The 20,837-nt window shown below is 46.1% G+C and overlaps 1 protein-coding gene across 1 annotated transcript; it reads left to right on the top strand.

Annotated features, from left to right (window-relative positions):
* The first annotated feature begins 18,423 nt into the window (after nucleotides 1-18,423).
* Nucleotides 18,424-20,248, top strand: LOC124680851 (bidirectional sugar transporter SWEET12-like). Its single transcript, XM_047215889.1, has 4 exons — nucleotides 18,424-18,624; nucleotides 18,723-19,132; nucleotides 19,267-19,386; nucleotides 19,845-20,248. The coding sequence occupies exons 1-4, from the start codon at nucleotides 18,579-18,581 to the stop codon at nucleotides 20,193-20,195; spliced, it is 927 nt and encodes a 308-aa protein (XP_047071845.1). The 5' UTR covers nucleotides 18,424-18,578; the 3' UTR covers nucleotides 20,196-20,248.
* The last annotated feature ends 589 nt before the right edge of the window (nucleotides 20,249-20,837 follow it).

Genomic DNA, 20,837 nt, shown 5'->3' with positions numbered 1-20,837 from the left:
CGGATCGATGTGTGAGTAGTCCACCCCTGGACTATGGGTCCATAGCAGTAGCTAGATGGTTGTCTTCTCCTCATTGTGCTATCATGCTAGATCTTGTGAGCTGCCTATCATGATCAAGATCATCTATCTGTAATCCTTCATGTTGTGTTTGTTGGGATCCGATGAATATTGAATACTATGTCAAGTTGATTATCAATATATCATATATGTTATTTATGTTCTTGCATGCTCTCCATTGCTAGTAGAGGCTCGGCCAAGTTGATACTTGTGACTCCAAGAGGGGGTATTTATGCTCGATAGTGGGTTCATGCCTCCATTAAATCTGGGACAAGTGACGGAAAGTTCTAAGGTTGTGGATGTGCTGTTGCCACTAGGGATAAAACATCGATGCTTTGTCTAAGGATATTTGTGTTGATTACATTACGCACCATACTTAATGCAATTGTCCGTTGTTTACAACTTAATACCGGAGGGGTTCGGATGATAACCTCGAAGGTGGACTTTTTAGGCATAGATGCATGCTCGGATAGCGGTCTATGTACTTTGTCGTAATGCCCCGATTGAATCTCATAGTACTCATCATGATATATGTATGTGCATTGTTATGCCTTCTTTATTTGTCAATTGCCCAACTATAATTTGTTCACCCAACATCTGCTTATCTTATGGGAGAGACACCACTAGTGAACTGTGGACCCCGGTCCTAATCTTTACATCTGAAATACAATCTACTGCAATTGTTCTTTACTGTTCTTCGCAAACAATCATCATCTTCCACACAATACGTTGAATCCTTTGTTTACAGCAAGCCGGTGAGATTGACAACCTCACTGTTACGTTGGGGCAAAGTCCTTTGATTGTGTTGTGCAGGTTCCACGTTGGCGCCGGAATCCCTGGTGTTGCGCCGCACTACACTCCGCCACCATCAACCTTCAACGTGCTTGTTGGCTCCTACTGGTTCGATAAACCTTGGTTTCTTTCTGAGGGAAAACTTGCTACTGTACGCATCACACCTTCCTCTTGGGGTTCCCAACGGACGTGTCGACTGCATGCATCACCCACTACCATTCGTTGACAACAACAAACACCTCTCAAAACTTTATTTTTATGCTCTCTATATGATTTCAAAACTTGAAAAGCTCTAGCACATGATTTAATCTCTCGCTTCCTCTCGCGAAGGGCCTTTCTTTTACTTTATGTTGAGTCAGTTTACCTACTTCTTTCTATCTTAGAAGCAAACACTTGTGTCAATTGTGTGCATTGATTCTTACATGCTTGCTTATTGCACTCATCATATTACTTTGTGTTGACAATTATCCATGAGATATACATGTTGAAAGTTGAAGACAATTGCTGAAACTTAAATCTTCCTTTGTGTTGCTTCAAAACCTTTTATTAAGAATCTATTGCTTTATGAGTTAACTCTTATGCAAGAGTTTTTTATGCTTGTCTTGAAAGTACTATTCATGAAAAGTTTTTGCTATATGATTCAGTTGTTTAGTCATTATCTTTTTGTTAGCAAACTATAGACCATTGCTTTGAGTCACTTCATTCATCTCATATGCTTTACAATAGTATTGATCAAGATTATGTTGGTAGCATGTCACTTCAGAAATTATTCTTTTTATCGTTTACCTACTCGAGGCCGAGTATGAACTAAGCTTGGGGATGCTTGATACATCTCCAACGTACCTATAATTTCTTATGTTACATGCTAGTTTTATGACAATACCTACATGTTTTATTCACACTTTATAATGATTTTATGCATTTTCTGGGACTAACCTATTAACAAGATGCCACGGTGCTAGTTCCTGTTTTCCGCTGTTTTTGGTTCCAGGAAAGATGTTCGGGCAATATTCTCGGAATTCGACGAAACAAAAGCCAAACCTCCTATTTTTCCGAGGGACACACGGAGCCAGAAGGGCAAGCCCGGGGGAGGCCCAAGGCCTACTCCCCATGCAGCCGCGCAGCCGGGCCCACAGGCGCGCCGGCGTGTGGGGAGCCCACCTCGGGACTCCACCGACATCGCCCCTTTGCCTATTTGTTCCCCCACGACGCGAAAACCCGAGAGATATCTATCATACTCCGTGAAAGACTCCCGGAGCGCCGCCGCCATCGCGAAACCTAGTTTCGGGGGTCAGAAGTTCCTGTTTCGGCACCCTGCCGGACGGGGATCGACCCCCGGAGCCTTCTCCATCGACGCCACCGCCTCCATCATGCTCCGTGAGTAGTTCCCCCATGGACTACGGGTTCTAGCAGTATCTAGTTGGTACTCTCTCTCCCATGTACTTCAAGACAATGATCTCATGAGCTGCCTTACATGATTGAGATCCATCTGATGTAATCGGTGTTGTGTTTGTTGGGATCCGATGAATTGTTACATTATGATCAGTCTATCTATAAAGTTTGTGAAGTTATTGTTGATGCAATCTTGTTGTGTTTAATGCTTGTCACTAGTGCACGAGTGGCATGATCTTAGATTTAAGCTCTATAATTATTGCTTAGATTGTATCTACAAGTTGTTTGCACATGTCTATGTCCGGAACCCGAGGCCCCGGAGTGACAAGAATCGGGATAACCGGAGGGGATGGCTTAGATATGAGGATCACATGTTTTCACCAAGTGTTAATGCTTTGCTCCGGTGCTCTATTAAAAGGAGTACCTTAATTACCAGTAGATTCCCTTGAGGCCCCGCTGCAAACGGGCTGGTAGGACAAAAGATGTTATGCAAGTTTCTCATTGCGATCACGTATGACTATATATGGAAAACATGCCTACATGATTAATAAACTGGATGTTCTGTCTTAATGCTATAATAATTATGTCAATTGCCCAACTGTAATTTGTTCACCCAACACTTGTTATTGGAGAGTTACCACTAGTGTAGATAGCTGGGAACCCCGGTCCATCTTTCATCATCAAATACTCACTCGGTCCTATAATGCCATTAGAAGTAGTATCAACTATTTTCTGATGTCATTGCCTCTGTGTTACTGCTACTGATGCTGTGTTACTGTTACTATTGCTCTCATATTACTGCTGCTTTCACATCACCCATGTTACTAGTGCTTTTCCAGGTGCAGCTGAATTGACAACTCATTTGTTAAGGCTTATAAGTATTCTTTGTCTCCCCTTGTGTCGAATCAATAAATTTGGGTTTTAATTACTTCCCTCGAAGACTGTTGCGATCCCCTATACTTGTGGGTTATCAGTCGCCAGAGCGGCGAGGAGATTAGGGTTAGGGTTGCGACCGAGCGAGGCAGGAGGAGAGAAGTGAGGCGACCGAGCCGGACCAGGTGGGTCAGTTTGACCTCACCAGCTCGGCCACCTGACAGGTGGAGCCCACGGGGGCAATATGGTCATTTCAAAATTGGCCATTTTAGTAAATCTTTCCAGGATTTTTAGAAAATAAATATAGCTCCAAATAAATAAATAAAATATGTAAACCACTCAGAATAAAATTCTCTATCATAATAAAATATGAAATGGAATTTTTGAGACAAGTGAAATTAAGTCATAATTTAATGCAAAGAATAAATAATATAATCATTAAAAATAACCTCATATTTTTAATGATAAAAATAAGTCCATGACATCATTTGGACTTCAAAAACACCTTGGCAACATTCCAAGGTAATATTTTACTCTCAAGAAATAACCCTAAATTATTCTTAGTAATCACCTCTGATATTAAATGATAAAACACCGGGAAGGGGGGAACTAAACCCTAAAACTGAAAAGCATGCATATTTGCTTCTTTAACCATTTCCCTTATCGGACAATGATGCTATCTTTCAGAAACAGAGGACAAGGGTCAGTCCACACCTTCCAACTGCAACACTTTGCAGTCTTCAGGCAAGTTCATCGCTTGCTCAGGTCATTTGAGTATTTTTACCAAATTACTTGCAAAGTACTATACTTATCACTCTTGCATGAAAACCAAAAGTACTATTTTTATAACTATGAATATGACTATGTGGTGGGCAATGGAACCATGGTATGTGTTGATATGGTGGAGGTTCCATTGCAATGGGTTTATTTCCATCTAGGATTAAACAACAAATATCGTCCAGTGATTCTTGTGCCGTAAAACTCGTGTTAACCATAAGATCTGGAGTGGGACGGAGTAGTCAATTGTACTTCTGTTATCACCAGAATTTGACCGAGTCAGAGGTGGGCCGTGAATCGGCCTTACATGCAAAGTTTGGGCTAGTTTGCCCTTGTATCTGTAACATATTAGGTTACGTGTCGATTAGGAGTTGGAGTTTTACTCGTGCACGGTTAGGTGCACACTTGAATTAGAAAGTCCCTTGGACTATAAATATGTATCTAGGGTTTATGGAATAAACAACAACCAACGTTCAACACAAACAAATCTCGGCGCATCGCCAACTCCTTCGTCTCGAGGGTTTCTCCGGTAGCACCATGCTCGCCTAGATCGCATCTTGCGATCTAGGCAAGCACAAGCCTACCCACGTTGTTCATGCGTTGCTCGTGCCGAAGCCTTTTGATGGCGAGCAACGTAGTTATCTTAGATGTGTTAGGGTTAGCATTGTTCTTCGTATCATATGCCGTCGTAGTGCGACCCTTATGCATCTAGCCGCCCTTACACCTATCTCGGTGTAGGGGCGGCACCCCGCTTGATCATAGTTTAGTAGATCTGATCCGTTACGGTTGCTCCTTGTTCCGCAAGGATTAGTTTAATATCCGCATTAGTTAGGCCCTACAAAGGGTTGGAGGATCCAGCGGCGTGTAGGGTGAAGTTTGCTCGCCCTAGAAAGGATGTTCCGGGGATCAACCTCGTGTTGGTTTTTAGGCCCTGTCTAGGATCGGCTTACGGTCACCGTGCGCGAGCGCGAGGCCCAATCGTGAGTAGGATGATCCGATTATGCGGTGAAAACCCTAAATCGTCGTAGATCTCATTAGCTTTATCTTGATCAAGCAGGACCACCATATATTCGGACACCTTGTACGAATCATGGGTGGATCGGCTCTTTGAGCCGATTCACAGATAACCTCGAGAGCCGATCGAGGCTCGTATTTAATGTTTACGTGTATGCCATGCAGGAAACTAAGCGAGGCATCATCCAACACCTTCCCCGACCAGTGTATAGGTCAGGTGGCACGCCCTTGCGATAGCATCGGACGTGTGACCGGGAGGCTTTGCGGGCCGTCGCTCCGAGGGACCGGGGCCAGCCACAGCCCTAGTTGTTCCCGGCTCTACCGTGTTGCCCGTCGCTGCCCGCCGGTGGGTTTCGACGTCAACACATTCTGGCACGCCCGGTGGGACAACCTTCGACATCCACCACATCGCCATCTACATCCGAGATGGCGGAAAGCACTCCGGTCAAGTACGAGGACCTGCCTGATGAGCTCAAGAAGAAACATGACGAGATCAAGGCAACCCTCGAAGCCGAACTCATCGGCTCTTTCCACGAGCCCTCTCCCATGGCATCAAGTGGAAGGGGTTCTCACATGAAAGTGCGTTCCGAGCCCGCCAGCCGTTGCCATGCGCATTGGCAGCACCGGAGTACCGATTTCACCGGCGTCCACCGGTAACATGGTGAAGCGCACTTACCTTGGAGGGTGCCAGCCAAGATCCCCACTCGACATCAACATGGTAGGACCTGGGCACCACTCTGGCAAAGATGGAGACGAGGGCAGCTGCTCTCGTAGCAAAGATACAGAGGAAGCCGCTCCACGCGATCGGCTCCGCCAAGACGGCAAGCGCTACGTCACAGAGGGAGAAGTGAAAAACATAAGGTATCAACGACCTCTCTCTGATCACCTCCTCAACAAGCATGTGAGTCAGTATGACCAACGCCGGCGATACAACGACGATGATGAAGAAGATCGTCTGGCTAGGGACGACAGGAGACGTCGTCGGCATGATCGCGAGGAGGAGGAGCACGAGCGCCGTGCCAAGGAAAAGTTGGGGGAGCGAGTCGACGAGGATAGGCACCGGGACTGTCCCTTCTTCGTACACTCGCTGGGATTCAGGAATGAGCCGATTGCCCACAATCGGCAATTGCCCAGAATGCAACCAGAAGAAAAAGGAGGCAGCCAACGTGTCCGTATTCAAGCGCCTAGGGCCTCTCCCGCTGATGCGTGTAGTTGACACGTCCGTTGGGAACCCCAAGAGGAAGGTGTGATGCGCACAGCGGCAAGTTTCCCTCAGTTAGAAACCAAGGTTTAATCGAACCAGTAGGAGTCAAGAAGCACGTTGAAGGTTGATGGCGGCGGGATGTAGTGCGGCGCAACACCGGAGATTCCGGCGCCAACGTGGAACCCGCACAACACAACCAAAGTACTTTGCCCCAACGAAACAGTGAGGTTGTCAATCTCACCGGCTTGCCGTAACAAAGGATTAGCCGTATTGTGTGGAAGATGATTGTTTGCGAGAGAAAATAGTAAAAACAAGTATTGCAGCAGATTTGTATTTCAGTATTAAAAGAATGGACCGGGGTCCACAGCTCACTAGAGGTGTCTCTCCCATAAGATAAAAGCATGTTGGGTGAACAAATTACAGTCGGGCAATTGACAAATAGAGAGGGCATAACAATGCACATACATGACATGATAAGTATAGTGAGATTTAATTGGGCATTACGACAAAGTACATAGACCGCCATCCAACCGCATCTATGCCTAAAAAGTCCACCTTCAGAGTTATCATCCGAACCCCTCCAGCATTAAGTTGCTAACAACAGTACAATTGCATTAAGTATGGTGCGTAATGTAATCAACAACTACATCCTCGGACATAGCGCCAATGTTTTATCCCTAGTGGCAACAAGACAACACAACCTTAGAACTTTCTCGTCATCTGTCCTAGTGTCAATGCAGGCATGAACCCACTATCGAGCATAAGTACTCCCTCTTGGAGTTAAAAGTAAAAACTTGGCCAGAGCCTCTACTAGTAACGGAGAGCATGCAAGATCATAAACAACACATGTATAATAACTTGATAATTAACATGACATGGTATTCTCTATCCATCGGATCCCGACAAACACAACATATAGAATTACGGATAGATGATCTTGATCATGTTAGGCAGCTCACAAGATCCAACAATGAAGCACAATGAGGAGAAGACAACCATCTAGCTACCGCTATGGACCCATAGTCCAGGGGTGAACTACTCACTCATCACTCCGGAGGCGACCATGGCGGTGTAGAGTCCTCCGGGAGATGAATCCCCTCTCCGGCAAGGTGCCGGAGGAGATCTCCGTAATCCCCCGAGATGGGATCGGCGGCGGCGGCGTCTCGCAAGGTTTTCCGTATCGTGGTTTTTCGTATCGTGGTTTTCGATCCAGGGGCTTTATATAGGCGAAGAGGCGGCGCAGAGGGTCGAAGGGGTGGCCACACCATAGGGCGGCGCGGCCGGGGCCCGGGCCGCGCCGGCCTATGGTCCGGGTGGCCCGTGGCCCCCTCTCGGTCCTTCTCGGGTGTTCTGGATGCTTCCGGTGAAAATAGGAACCCGGGTCTTCGTTTCGTCCAATTCCGAGAATATTTCGTTACTAGGATTTCCGAAACCAAAAACAGCAGTAAAACAGGAACCGGCACTTCGGCATCTTGTTAATAGGTTAGTTCCGTAAAATGCACGAATATGACATAAAGTGTGCATAAAACATGTAGGTATCATCAATAATATGGCATAGAACATAAGAAATTATCGATACGTCGGAGACGTATCAAGCATCCCCAAGCTTAGTTCGCTCGTCCCGAGCAGGTAAAACGATAACAAAGATAATTTCTGAAGTGACATGCCATCATAAACTTGATCATACTATAAACATATGTAATGAATGCAGCGATCAAAACAATGGTAATGACATGAGTAAACAACTGAATCATAAAGCAAAGACTTTTCATGAATAGTACTTTCAAGACAGGCATCAATAAGTCTTGCATAAGAGTTAACTCATAAAGCAATAATTTAAAGTAGAGGCATTGAAGCAACACAAAGGAAGATGAAGTTTCAGCGGTTGCTTTCAACTTATAACATATATATCTCATGGATAATTGTCAATGCAAAGAAATATAACAAATGCAATAAGCAAGTATGTAAGAATCAATGCACAGTTCACACAAATGTTTGCTTCTTGAGGTGGAGAGAGATAGGTGAACCGACTCAACATAAAAGTAAAAAGAATGGTCCTTCAAAGAGGAAAGCATCGATTGCTATATTTGTGCTAGAGCTTTTATTTTGAAAACATAAAGAGAGCATAAAAGTAAAATTTTGAGAGGTGTTTGTTGTTGTCAACGAATGGTAGTGGGCACTCTAACTACCTCATCAACCAGACTTTCAAGAGCGGCTCCCATGAAGGACGTTATCTCTACCAGCAAGGTAGATCATCCCTCTTCTCTTTTGTTTACACGTGTACTTTAATTTAGTTTTTCTTTATTTATGGATGACACTCCTCCCAACCTTTTGCTTACACAAGCCATGGCTAACCGAATCCTCGGGTGCCTTCCAACAATCACATACCATGAAGGAGTGTCTATTTGCAAAATTAAGTTGCTTACTGATGAATCATAGCAAAACATGTGAAGAGAATTATTAATGCAAGTTAATTAATCGGGGCTGGGAACCCCATTGCCAGCTCTTTTTGCAAAATTATTGGATAAGCGGATGTGCCACTAGTCCATTGTGAAAGTCTGTCAAAAGTAAATGACAAGATCGAAAGATAAAACACCACATACTTCCTCATGAGCTATAAAACATTGACACAAATAAGAGGTGATAAATTTTGAATTATTTAAAGGTAGCACTCAAGCAATTTACTTTGGAATGGCGGAGAAATACCATGTAGTAGGTAGGTATGGTGGACACAAATGGCATAGTGGTTGGCTCAAGGATTTTGGATGCATAAGAAGTATTCCCTCTCGATACAAGGTTCAGGCTAGCAAGGTTATTTGAAACAAACACAAGGATGAACGGTACAGCAAAACTCACATAAAAGACATATTGTAAATATTATAAGATTCTACACCGTCTTCCTTGTTGTTCAAAACTCAATACTAGATGTTATCTAGACTCTAGAGAAACCAAATATGCAAACCAAATTAGCAAGCTCTAAGTATTTCTTCATTAATGGGTGCAAAGTATATGATGCAAGAGCTTAAACATGAGCACAACAATTGCCAAGTATCAAATTATTCAAGACATTCTACCAATTACTACATGTAGCATTTTCCGTTTCCAACCATATAAAAATGAACGAAGCAGTTTTAACCTTCGCCATGAACACTAAAAGATAAAGCGAAGAACACATGTGTTCATATGAACCAGCGGAGCGTGTCTCTCTCCCACACAAGCATTTATTCAAACAAAAACAAAAACAAAAGCACACGGACGCTCCAAGTAAAGTACATAAGATGTGGCCGAATAAAAATATAGTTTCAAGAGAAGGAACCCGATAATTTGTCGATGAAGAAGGGGATGCCTTGGGCATCCCCAAGCTTAGACGCTTGAGTCTTCTTAGAATATGCAGGGGTGAACCACCGGGGCATCCCCAAGCTTAGAGCTTTCACTCTCCTTGATCATAGTATATCATCCTCCTCTCTTGACCCTTGAAAACTTCCTCCACACCAAACTCGAAACAAACTCATTAGAGGGTTAGTGCATAATCAAAAACTCACATGTTCAGAGGTGACACAATCATTCTTAACACTTCTGGACATTGCTCAAAGCTACTGGAAGGTAATGGAACAAAAAAAATCCACCCAACACAGCGAAAGAAGCAATGCGAAATAAAAGGCAGAATCTGTCAAAACAGAACAGTCCGTAAAGACGAATTTTAAAAGGGCACCAGACTTGCTCAAATGAAAATGCCCAAATTGAATGAAAGTTGTGTACATATCTGAGGATCACTCACGTAAATTGGCATAATTTTCTGAGTTACCTACAGAGAATTAGACCCAGATTCGTGACAGCAAAGAAATCTGGAACTGCGCAGTAATCCAAATCTAGTATTTACTTTACTATCAAAGACTTTACTTGGCACAACAAAACACAAAACTAAGATAAGGAGAGGTTGCTACAGTAGTAAACAACTTCCAAGACACAAATATAAAACAAAGTACTGTAGCAAAATAACACATGGGTTATCTCCCAAGAAGTTCTTTCTTTATAGCCATTAAGATGGGCTCAAGCAGTTTTAATGATGCACTCGCAAGAAATAGTAGTTGAAGCAAAAGAGAGCATCAAGAGGCAAATTCAAAACACATTTAAGTCTAACATGCTTCCTATGCATAGGAATCTTGTAAATAAACAAGTTCATGAAGAGCAAAGTAACAAGCATAGGAAGATAAAACAAGTGTAGCATCAAAAATTTCAGCACATAGAGAGGTGTTTTAGTAACATGAAAATTTCTACAACCATATTTTCCTCTCTCATAATAACTTTCAGTAGCAACATGAGCAAACTCAACAATATAACTATCACATAAAGCATTCTTATCATGAGTCTCATGCATAAAATTATTACTCTCCACATAAGCATAATCAATTTTATTAGTTGTAGTGGGAGAAAATTCAACAAAGTAGCTATCATTATTATTCTCATCGAGTGTAGGAGGCATAGTATAATCAAAGTAAATTTTCTCCTCAATGCTTGGGGGACTAAAAAGATCATAAAAACCAGCTTCCCCAAGCTTAGAACTTTCTACATTATTATCAACAATGGTGTTCAAAGCGTTCATACTAATATTACTACCAGCATGCAAATAAGATTCCATAGGTTTTTTAATTTTCGCATCAAACAATCCATGTTTTAAATCAGGAAATAGAATAAGAAGCTCATTGTTGTCCATTATGCCAAACTAGTGTAAACAATAAACAAAAAGATGCAATTGCAGGATCTAAAGGAAATAGCTTCGAGCACAAACACAATGGCGCTAGAAAAGTACTGTTACCTGGAACCGGAGTATGAGTGCCTTTTTACCTTTCCTCCCCGTCAACGGCGCCAGAAATTTGCTTGATGCGTGTAATTGACACGTCCGTTGGGAACCCCAAGAGGAAGGTGTGATGCGCACAGCGGCAAGTTTCCCTCAGTTAGAAACCAAGGTTTAATCGAACCAGTAGGAGTCAAGAAGCACGTTGAAGGTTGATGGCGGCGGGATGTAGTGCGGCGCAACACCGTAGATTCCGGCGCCAACGTGGAACCCGCACAACACAACCAAAGTACTTTGCCCCAACGAAACAGATGAGGTTGTCAATCTCACCGGCTTGCTGTAACAAAGGATTAACCGTATTGTGTGGAAGATGATTGTTTGCAGAGAAAATAGTAAAAACAAGTATTGCAAGCAGCATTTGTATTTCAGTATTAAAAGAATGGACCGGGGTCCACAGCTCACTAGAGGTGTCTCTCCCATAAGATAAAAGCATGTTGGGTGAACAAATTACAGTCGGGCAATTGACAAATAGAGAGGGCATAACAATGCACATACATGACATGATAAGTATAGTGAGATTTAATTGGGCATTACGACAAAGTACATAGACCGCCATCCAACCGCATCTATGCCTAAAAAGTCCACCTTCAGAGTTATCATCCGAACCCCCTCCAGTATTAAGTTGCTAACAACGAGACAATTGCATTAAGTATGGTGCGTAATGTAATCAACAACTACATCCTCGGACATAGCGCCAATGTTTTATCCCTAGTGGCAACAAGACAACACAACCTTAGAACTTTTCGTCACTCGTCCCGTGTGTCAATGCGGGCATGAACCCACTATCGAGCATAAGTACTCCCTCTTGGAGTTAAAAGTAAAAACTTGGCCAGAGCCTCTACTAGTAACGGAGAGCATGCAAGATCATAAACAACACATGTATAATAACTTGATAATTAACATGACATGGTATTCTCTATCCATCGGATCCCGACAAACACAACATATAGAATTACAGATAGATGATCTTGATCATGTTAGGCAGCTCACAAGATCCAACAATGAAGCACAATGAGGAGAAGACAACCATCTAGCTACTGCTATGGACCCATAGTCCAGGGGTGAACTACTCACTCATCACTCCGGAGGCGACCATGGCGGTGTAGAGTCCTCCGGGAGATGAATCCCCTCTCCGGCAAGGTGCCGGAGGAGATCTCCAGAATCCCCCGAGATGGGATCGGCGGCGGCGGCGTCTCAGTAAGGTTTTCCGTATCGTGGTTTTTCGTATCAGGGTTTTCGATCCAGGGGCTTTATATAGGCGAAGAGGCGGCGCAGGAGGGTCGAAGGGGTGGCCACACCATAGGGCGGCGCGGCCAGGGCCTGGGCCGCGCCAGCCTATGGTCTGGGTGGCCTGTGGCCCCCCTCTGGTCCTTCTCGGGTGTTCTGGATGCTTCCGGTGAAAATAGGAACCTGGGTCTTCGTTTCGTCCAATTCCGAGAATATTTCGTTACTAGGATTTCTGAAACCAAAAACAGCAGAAAACAGGAACCGGCACTTCAGCATCTTGTTAATAGGTTAGTTCCAGAAAATGCACGAATATGACATAAAGTGTGCATAAAACATGTAGGTATCATCAATAATATGGCATAGAACATAAGAAATTATCGATACGTCGGAGACGTATCACCCGCCACAAAGCAAACGCGCTGAGTCCCCTCGGTTGGAAGATCTCGAAGATTCAGAAGACGAGGGAGAAGAAGAAGACAGGTACCACCGGCCAAGGTGGTGCCCTGATGGACTCAGCCGTTCCCAAAAGCGCAGGGTTCAGCGATTGCGCGGCCTGGAGGAAGCCGAAAGGTTATACTTGCATACACTGAGGAAAGCACGACCTGATCTGGCTGCGAAAGTTCAGCGAGCCCTGGATGAAGAGGGTCGTCCACGGAAAATGGAGTGGCGTCCCAAGCAAAGGAAAGCCGATGACGAAACATCGGCTGGCACAAACATGGTGCTCGTCCTTCCGACGAAGCTTAGTGCTCCACGTTTACACAATGCACTCAAGGTGGACGACAGCAAGCGCACCAACATGATAAAGTCAGAAATTGGGCTGGTTTTATCCACCGACCTGACCGAGTAGCAAGAACAAACCAATGAGCAAGTATGGCGAGGCTGATCCTTGTGATCGGCCCCAAAAATTTATGGAGGAACATTACAAAACCTTCATCGAGCAAGCAACGTGGAGGCCGATTTCAGCAATCGGCCAAAATTATCTTCACCACATGTTCTGCTTGTGTTCAACATCGATTTGTTGGGCAGTGGTCACGTCGGCGGATGAGAGTCAGCACGGATCCTAACGAAGCCGACGTGCAAATACAGTGCCTAGGCTAGCCACAAAGCCGATATCTGCAGTTACCTGACAGATTCGGCTCGGGGGGCAGTCATCAGATGAGCAGGTGCAGATGAACATGTGTGCAGCAAAACATTGGGGGCCGATAGGAAAAAATCGGCCAGTAAAAAAAAAATTTCAGCCGATGCAAGGACATCGACTTTAGAACTAAGGAGCAAAGCCGATGTACAGTCATCGACTCTAGTACAACTACACAGGATCTACTGGATACGTGTTCAAAGCGCGGATCTGCACCAAGTCCAGTTCAGCTGTGGGGCCTTCTGCTTCCTCGAGGGAGTAACACAATGAGAGCTTCCTCAGCTACCTTGGACTGATTCTGATGCCTAAACCTTCTTGTCGAGGATTTTCAACCCCTGGTTCAGCAGTGCCGACAGAAGATATATCGGCTTTCAAGGGAAGAAGATCGGATGTGGTGCATCCTCGTCGACATCCTCGCTTGGAGTAAGGCTCGGGGGGCAGCAGGCCTGAAAGATGTTCTATTTAGGAGCCGATTGGGGTACCATCGGCTAATCCTTCATCCCTTCTTCACAAAAATGATGAGTGCTCGTAGGAAAGGGTCGCGGAAACTGGTGGGAGAGATTTAAGGGCTCTTTGGAGGACTCCACGTTATCCACCAGATCTCGAAGTCATCAGTTGAAGAATCGAAGGATGGATTTTAAAGGACCGATGCGTTGCTATCGGCTCGTTAAGCATTGGCTAAGGGGGCAAATCGGCAAGACCAGTATAAGGGGAAATCGGCTAAACTAAGATCAAAAGGAAATCGGCAAAATCAAATTGGGAGAAGTCCTTCATTGATAAGCAGGATTTCTTACATAAAGAGCTGATTGCTCTCAAAAGGAAGTACTAGGGGATGCATTGCCCCATCTACTACTACTGGTCCTATTACTAAAGGTCCGATCTACGGGCCGTCGCTGCCCTCGTCATCACCGTCATCACCGCTGTCGGCGCTACTCCCGGCGGGCTCGTCGTTGCTGCTCCAATGGCCGCCGACTGGGCCCTCATTGTCCTCGTCCTCTTCGTCAACGTCGTCGTCATCGCTCTCGAAGTCGCTGAGGTTCCCCGGCCAGGGGCAGAACCGCTTGGCCGGCGGCTCGTCGGAGGAGGTGTCCTCCTCCTCCTCCTCCTCCTCTCCCTCCTCCTCCTGCTTGGGAGAGGTGAAGTCGCAGGAGAAGCGATCGTCATCGCTCTCCTCCTCCGTTTCCCCGTCGGCGAGGAAGCGGAGGTCGCTTTCCCCGTCGGTCAAGGACTTGTCGTCCTCAGACCAGACGGAGAAGTCGTGGCTGGACTCCTCCCCGGCCGCAATGGCGCGGCGGGTGTTGGCCGCATGGGCCTCCGCCGGGTTCGGCTCCGGAGTCGGCTCACGGGAAGAAGAGGACTGGGTGGAAAGATCCGATGAAGCGGAGGAGGAAGAGGACATGGTGGCGCAGGAGGGCTTTTTGAGTACTAATGCGAAGAAGATGCGGAAGTAAACTGTGCGGAGCAGTCAAATAAAAGGGGGATATAGTGGAAATTCAATGCCACAGCAGTTTCCGATGAAGTGGTGCCTAAAAGAAAAAAAAACTGCCAGGTCACGCGGAGAAGTTGAGAAGGCAAGGCATCATGATGAAGGATACTGCAACGGTTCTGCCACGACATGACCCGACGAAAGAAAAGCGTAATGATTTTGGAAATGTCATTTCCAAAACCAGGGGGCATGTGTTATCACCAGAATTTGACCGAGTCGGAGGTGGGCCGTGATCAAGATGGACTCGAAGAATATATATAGAAGAAATACGTGAATCGGCCTTACATGCAAAGTTTGGGCTAGTTTGCCCTTGTATCTGTAACATATTAGGTTACGTGTCGATTAGGAGTTGGAGTTTTACTCGTGCACGGTTAGGTGCACACTTGAATTAGAAAGTCCCTTGGACTATAAATATGTATCTAGGGTTTATGGAATAAACAACAACCAACGTTCAACACAAACAAATCTCGGCGCATCGCCAACTCCTTCGTCTCGAGGGTTTCTCCGGTAAGCACCATGCTGCCTAGATCGCATCTTGCGATCTAGGCAGCACAAGCCTACCCACGTTGTTCATGCGTTGCTCGTGCTGAAGCCTTTTTGATGGCGAGCAACGTAGTTATCTTAGATGTGTTAGGGTTAGCATTGTTCTTCGTAGCATATGCTGTCGTAGTGCGACCCTTATGCATCTAGCCGCCCTTACACCTATCTCAGGTGTAGGGGCGGCACCCCGCTTGATCATAGTTTAGTAGATCTGATCCGTTACGGTTGCTCCTTGTTCTGCAAGGATTAGTTTAATATCCGCATTAGTTAGGCCCTACAAAGGGTTGGAGGATCCAGCGGCGTGTAGGGTGAAGTTTGCTCGCCCTAGAAAGGATGTTCCGGGGATCAACCTCGTGTTGGTTTTTAGGCCCTGTCTAGGATCGGCTTACGGTCACCATGCGCGAGCGCGAGGCCCAATCGTGAGTAGGATGATCCGATTATGCGGTGAAAACCCTAAATCGTCGTAGATCTCATTAGCTTTATCTTGATCAAGCAGGACCACCATATATTCGGACACCTTGCACGAATCATGGGTGGATCGGCTCTTTGAGCCGATTCACGAGATAACCCGAGAGCCGATCGAGGCTCGTATTTAATGTTTACGTGTATGCCATGCAGGAAACTAAGCGAGGCATCATCCAACACCTTCCCCGACCGGGTATAGGTCAGGTGGCACGCCCTTGCGATAGCATCGGACGTGTGACCAGGAGGCTTTGCGGGCCGTCGCTCTGAGGGACTGGGGCCAGCCGCAGCCCTAGTTGTTCCCGGCTCTACTGTGTTGCCCGTCGCTGCCCGCCAGTGGGTTTCTGACGTCAACACATTCCACCTCTCGTTCATCAACGGATGCGCTTACAATAGACACTTGATCCAGAGAAGGACAAGCGGTAGGGTGGGGGTCCCAACAAACTCCCCACGGTAATGAGGTCTATGATGGGTTGCATCTACCGGCGAAGGAATTTATGGTAGAGCACTGAATTGTCGTCGTGGTCGGGGGCTATCCATAGAGGTATGCACCGGCGAGGACCCAGGGTCGGGGATTGCAACAAAGGGTGGGTGTGCGAGGTAGCGGAGGAGTATAATTGGCTAAGACCTTATACCGGGCCTCACACCAAAGGCAGTGTGGACGGGAAAGATGCCCGGTTGGCACCAAGGTTAAGATCTCTTATGGGTAAAGCAACACACCTCTGCAGAGTGCAATGAATCGTGACCTGTCACTCCCTGTTTCGGGATTTGGAACTGTGAACGCTGCCAGAAAGGAACTCCATGAAATTCTAGTAAACCGGTGAAGGCTGACAGACATAGTTCTTCTGAATAAAAGCAACCTTTTGAAGAAATGGTTATTAAAACATGCATTGGTATTAGACTTTCTGGTCTAGTATCGTAGCTAGTGCATTAAACACCCCTTTCCTAATATGAACTTGTTGAGTACGCTCGTACTCATACCTCTTATAATCCCTTGCTTAGAATGCCTGAACCACCTCGAGGAGACAGCTGATGGACCAGGTGGAGCCGAGGAGATCTACTATGAGGAGCCTGACCTCTCAGGCGGAATAGAAGGTGTAGACTATCTCATTGTCTACGGAAACAGGGAGACATCAGAAGGAAACCAAGCCTGAAATACCTTAGAGTTAGTAGTAACCGAGCAGTACGAACTCCTTAGTATTTAGTTGCTCGGAAGGAAATAAATGTATAAACTGCTCAGACTTTTATATTGTACGCTAAGCAGGGTTCACCTCGAACCCAGGAGTATTCCTCTCTGGACCCAGGAGGAGCTCCAAGATGATGTATATGTTTGGTTTGTAATAATGTATGAATGAGTTATGGACCAGCTATGTTCTGTTGTACTACTCTAAGGGATGTAATATTTGCGGATTGGTACTTCGCGAATGTTATATCAACGACTGGCATACTACAACATGCAGTGATATGCAGGGTCACCACATGATGCTTCCGTGTCGACGTGCATATCGGTGCCAATGGGCGGCAACCGCGTCCTATTCACAATTGCAAACTTATGCGAGCACGTGTGTCTGACATAGACTACCGCCATGAAGCAGCAACCTGTTGTAAAAGGGAAACGTCATAGGATCATAGCAATAACAAAAACTACAGCTAAAAAATAGCTACCATAAAAATCACAGCCAAACGGGAGTCGAGCAAGGTCGATGTTTACCGAGCCTAACTTGAAACGTGTTTTAAAATGCGGTAGTCACGCATATACACAAAGCGAGGGACGAAGAAAAGAATAAGAATGTCTCCTCTTTTCATGTACAAATGGTGACGGACATATTTTCCTACCCGTCAATGCCCATGACTAGACCTGTGATGGCCGCAGATATTCCGTTGTCACCACTATTTTTAGACCCATGGGTAGACCACATTTTTTTGCTGAGCAAGATCGATATTTTCCGAGCCTAACAAGTAGGAACCAATGACGTATTTTTATTTTGCCCGTCAGCGATCGCATACCAGAAAACAACGTACCGGTGACGGGAATTTTTTTGCCATCAGCAATATGAATTACCACCAGCGAACCTTAGGTTTTGTGTCACGTCGTGCGGCTATAAACCTTTTTTCCAACAATGGTGCCTTGCAGAAGTCCACATTTTTTTTGAGTCAGTAGTGTGCATCTTCGTCATATATTAAGGCCGGAGAAGCATTTCATTCGACATTCTTTCACACATACGGCCGGTTTTCATACACGATTTTCACTACGGCTAATAATTGCGGAAGGCTCGTGCCCAAGACCGCCGGACGATCGACACCTGTAAAAAGCTCATTATCCATGTGTCAGGTCCATATCGTAAATCCACGAGTCAGGTGAGACGGCTCGGATGGCTGACACGCACACCAGGCAAAGATATGAGTAGGACCGATGTTCCTGGTGCGCCGGGTTACACGTACGCATGCACTGTGGAAGGCAAAGCTCACCAAGCAAAGAACTCTGTATCATCGCTTCTTCAATTGATCTGAGCAAGTAATAATTTAGTAAGCCTTGCAGCTTCTTTCCCAGCCCTATAAATAGCGAGGGGTGGCCTGGAGGCGATCAGTGTCAAGTGGTACGCAGCAGAAGCAGTAGTAGTCTCTCCCAAGAGACCTATCGATCCATCTCCTTCTAGCTAGCTAGGAGTCTTTGTTTATAGAGCAGGCCAGAGACCAGTATCACACTGAGCTAGTACCTTTGCCCAGCTTCAGGCCGGCTTATTCGATCCCCCGATCACCGAAGATGGCTGCCGTTGGGAGCCCTTTGATCTTCGCTGTGGGCATCGTAGGTATGCATGTATACCATATGCAAAGCATGAAGCACGTCATCATGGTCACAATTTCACAGATCAAGTATTGAGTTGTTTTTCTCTGCGTTATTATGCAGGCAACATCATGTCGTTCCTGGTGATCCTTGCGCCGGTGCCGACGTTCTACCGCGTGTACAAGCGCAAGTCGACGGAGTCGTTCCAGTCGGTGCCCTACGCCATGGCGCTGCTGAGCGCAATGCTGTGGCTCTACTATGCGCTGCTCCACAAGGACCTCCTCCTCCTCACCATCAACGTCGTGGGGACCGTCGTGGAGACCGTCTACCTTTCCATCTACCTCGCCTACGCGCCCAAGCAGGCCAGGGCCTTCACCCTCAAGCTCGTGGGCACCATGAACCTGGCGCTCTACGGGGCCATGGTCGTCGTCCTGCAGTTCTGCATCAGGGACGCCGAGACCCGCGTCACCATCGCCGGCGGCATCGGGTCTGCATTCGCCCTCGCCGTCTTCGTCGCCCCTCTCGCCATCATCGTAAGCTAGCACTACTGATATCTACTCCATGGATATGATGCATGGTTCTCATATATACATGAGCTAGATGTTCTTCATACATGAACTCTCAAATAATAAAACTTATATATACGATATGTTTATGGAACTTGCAGAGGCAAGTGATCAGGACCAAGAGCGTGGAGTTCCTGCCCTTCTGGCTCTCCTTCTTCCTCACAATCAGCGCCATCGTCTGGTTCTTCTACGGCCTGCTCATGAAAGATTTCTTCGTAGCGGTATGTTAATTTTCCTGTACTTCACTCTTTACAGTTGAGAATTCGACGTCTCCAAGCAGCCAGGCACGCGAGCTAAAGCTAGGTAGCCTTGCCAGCTTAAGGCGCGGTTAATTGGTTTTAAACAGAGACTTTTGGGCAATCATGCATATGCCGCAAAAAAACAAGCTAGTGCGCTAGGGCCAGGTGCCCCCAGTTGTTGCATGCATGCAGGGCTGAACCTAACAAAAAGACACCACTCCACGCAAATGAAATAAGCTACTCTATCGTTCATTCGTTCGTAAAGCAAGTGAGATACGTACTCCTACATACAAGCGCGTAAAGACCGGCTAAAGTACCATGAATGACGTATAATTTAGTCTTAACTCTTTCTCTGTTGGTAGAATCAGAAAACTGCAATTCGCTGTTGAATTTTGCAATGACGATATACCGAAACGTGTGTCTTCTTTTTGTGTGCGCAGACGCCGAACGTGCTGGGGCTGCTTTTCGGGCTGGCCCAGATGGCGCTCCACCTGGTGTACAAGAACCCGAAGAAGAACGGCGCCGTGTCGGAGGTGCTGCCAGCGGACGCCGAGAAGGCGCAGGTACAGCTTCAGCAGCAACAGAAAGAGGAGGCGGCGCCCGTCGTTGTCGCGGCGACCGTCGGCGCCGACGGGGAGGTAGTGCAGGGCAGGGACGACCACGACGACATGCGGCAGAGCGTGGCCGTCGTGGACATCACGCTGCCGCCGCCCGAAGAGCACCCGGTGATGCCGCAGCTCGAGCAGCCGGCGCCGCTGCCGCCCATGAGGATGGCCGTGGAGGTGGTCTGATGGTCTTCTGCCTGTCGATCGATCTACCTACATGACACTGACGACCTGACTTATCTGCCTGATCATCGACGCGCGCTACGCCGCCATGCATGGATACATCTCTATGTGTTTTAGGTCGCTAAATCTAAGTTCGTTTTAATTCGCATAGTTAGTAGTGTAGTACGCACGTACCTATATGTAGCAGGTGTCGGTTCGATGCAACCTGATCATCGACGCATGGATTGGAGAAAATGGAGTCATGAGTCGTGGACTCGTGTAGACTGTACGTAGACCATGTGTGTGTGTGTGTATGCCGGCCTGGCAGCGTAAAGCTGGATGCACGTTTGTACTAGCATGCCTTTGTTTTACCCTCTCCGATCAATAAAAAGCTCATGTATCCTCTGGTTTCTCCAGTACTCCTTTGTTTGAATTAGTTAATCTAACTTTGTCTAGATTTTCATGCATCTATAAGTAGTTTTAGTGCTCCTTGTTTAGAACTAAGTTAACTCAATTTTATCTAGATTCACATGTATCTACTCCTGCTTTTTTTCATTTTTCGATAAAGGACGCTTTATTACTCAAAATTGCAAGCATTACACCTAGCCTCTGCATAAGTACATGCAAATTTCAAAAGGTTGAGTCATTTGAATTTGAATGGAGGGA

Source organism: Lolium rigidum, unplaced genomic scaffold (genome assembly GCF_022539505.1).
Source record: "Lolium rigidum isolate FL_2022 unplaced genomic scaffold, APGP_CSIRO_Lrig_0.1 contig_30022_1, whole genome shotgun sequence".
Lineage (NCBI taxonomy): Eukaryota > Viridiplantae > Streptophyta > Magnoliopsida > Poales > Poaceae > Lolium > Lolium rigidum.
Note: the sequence above shows the minus strand (reverse complement) of the source record. Positions and strands in the feature narration are given on the sequence as shown.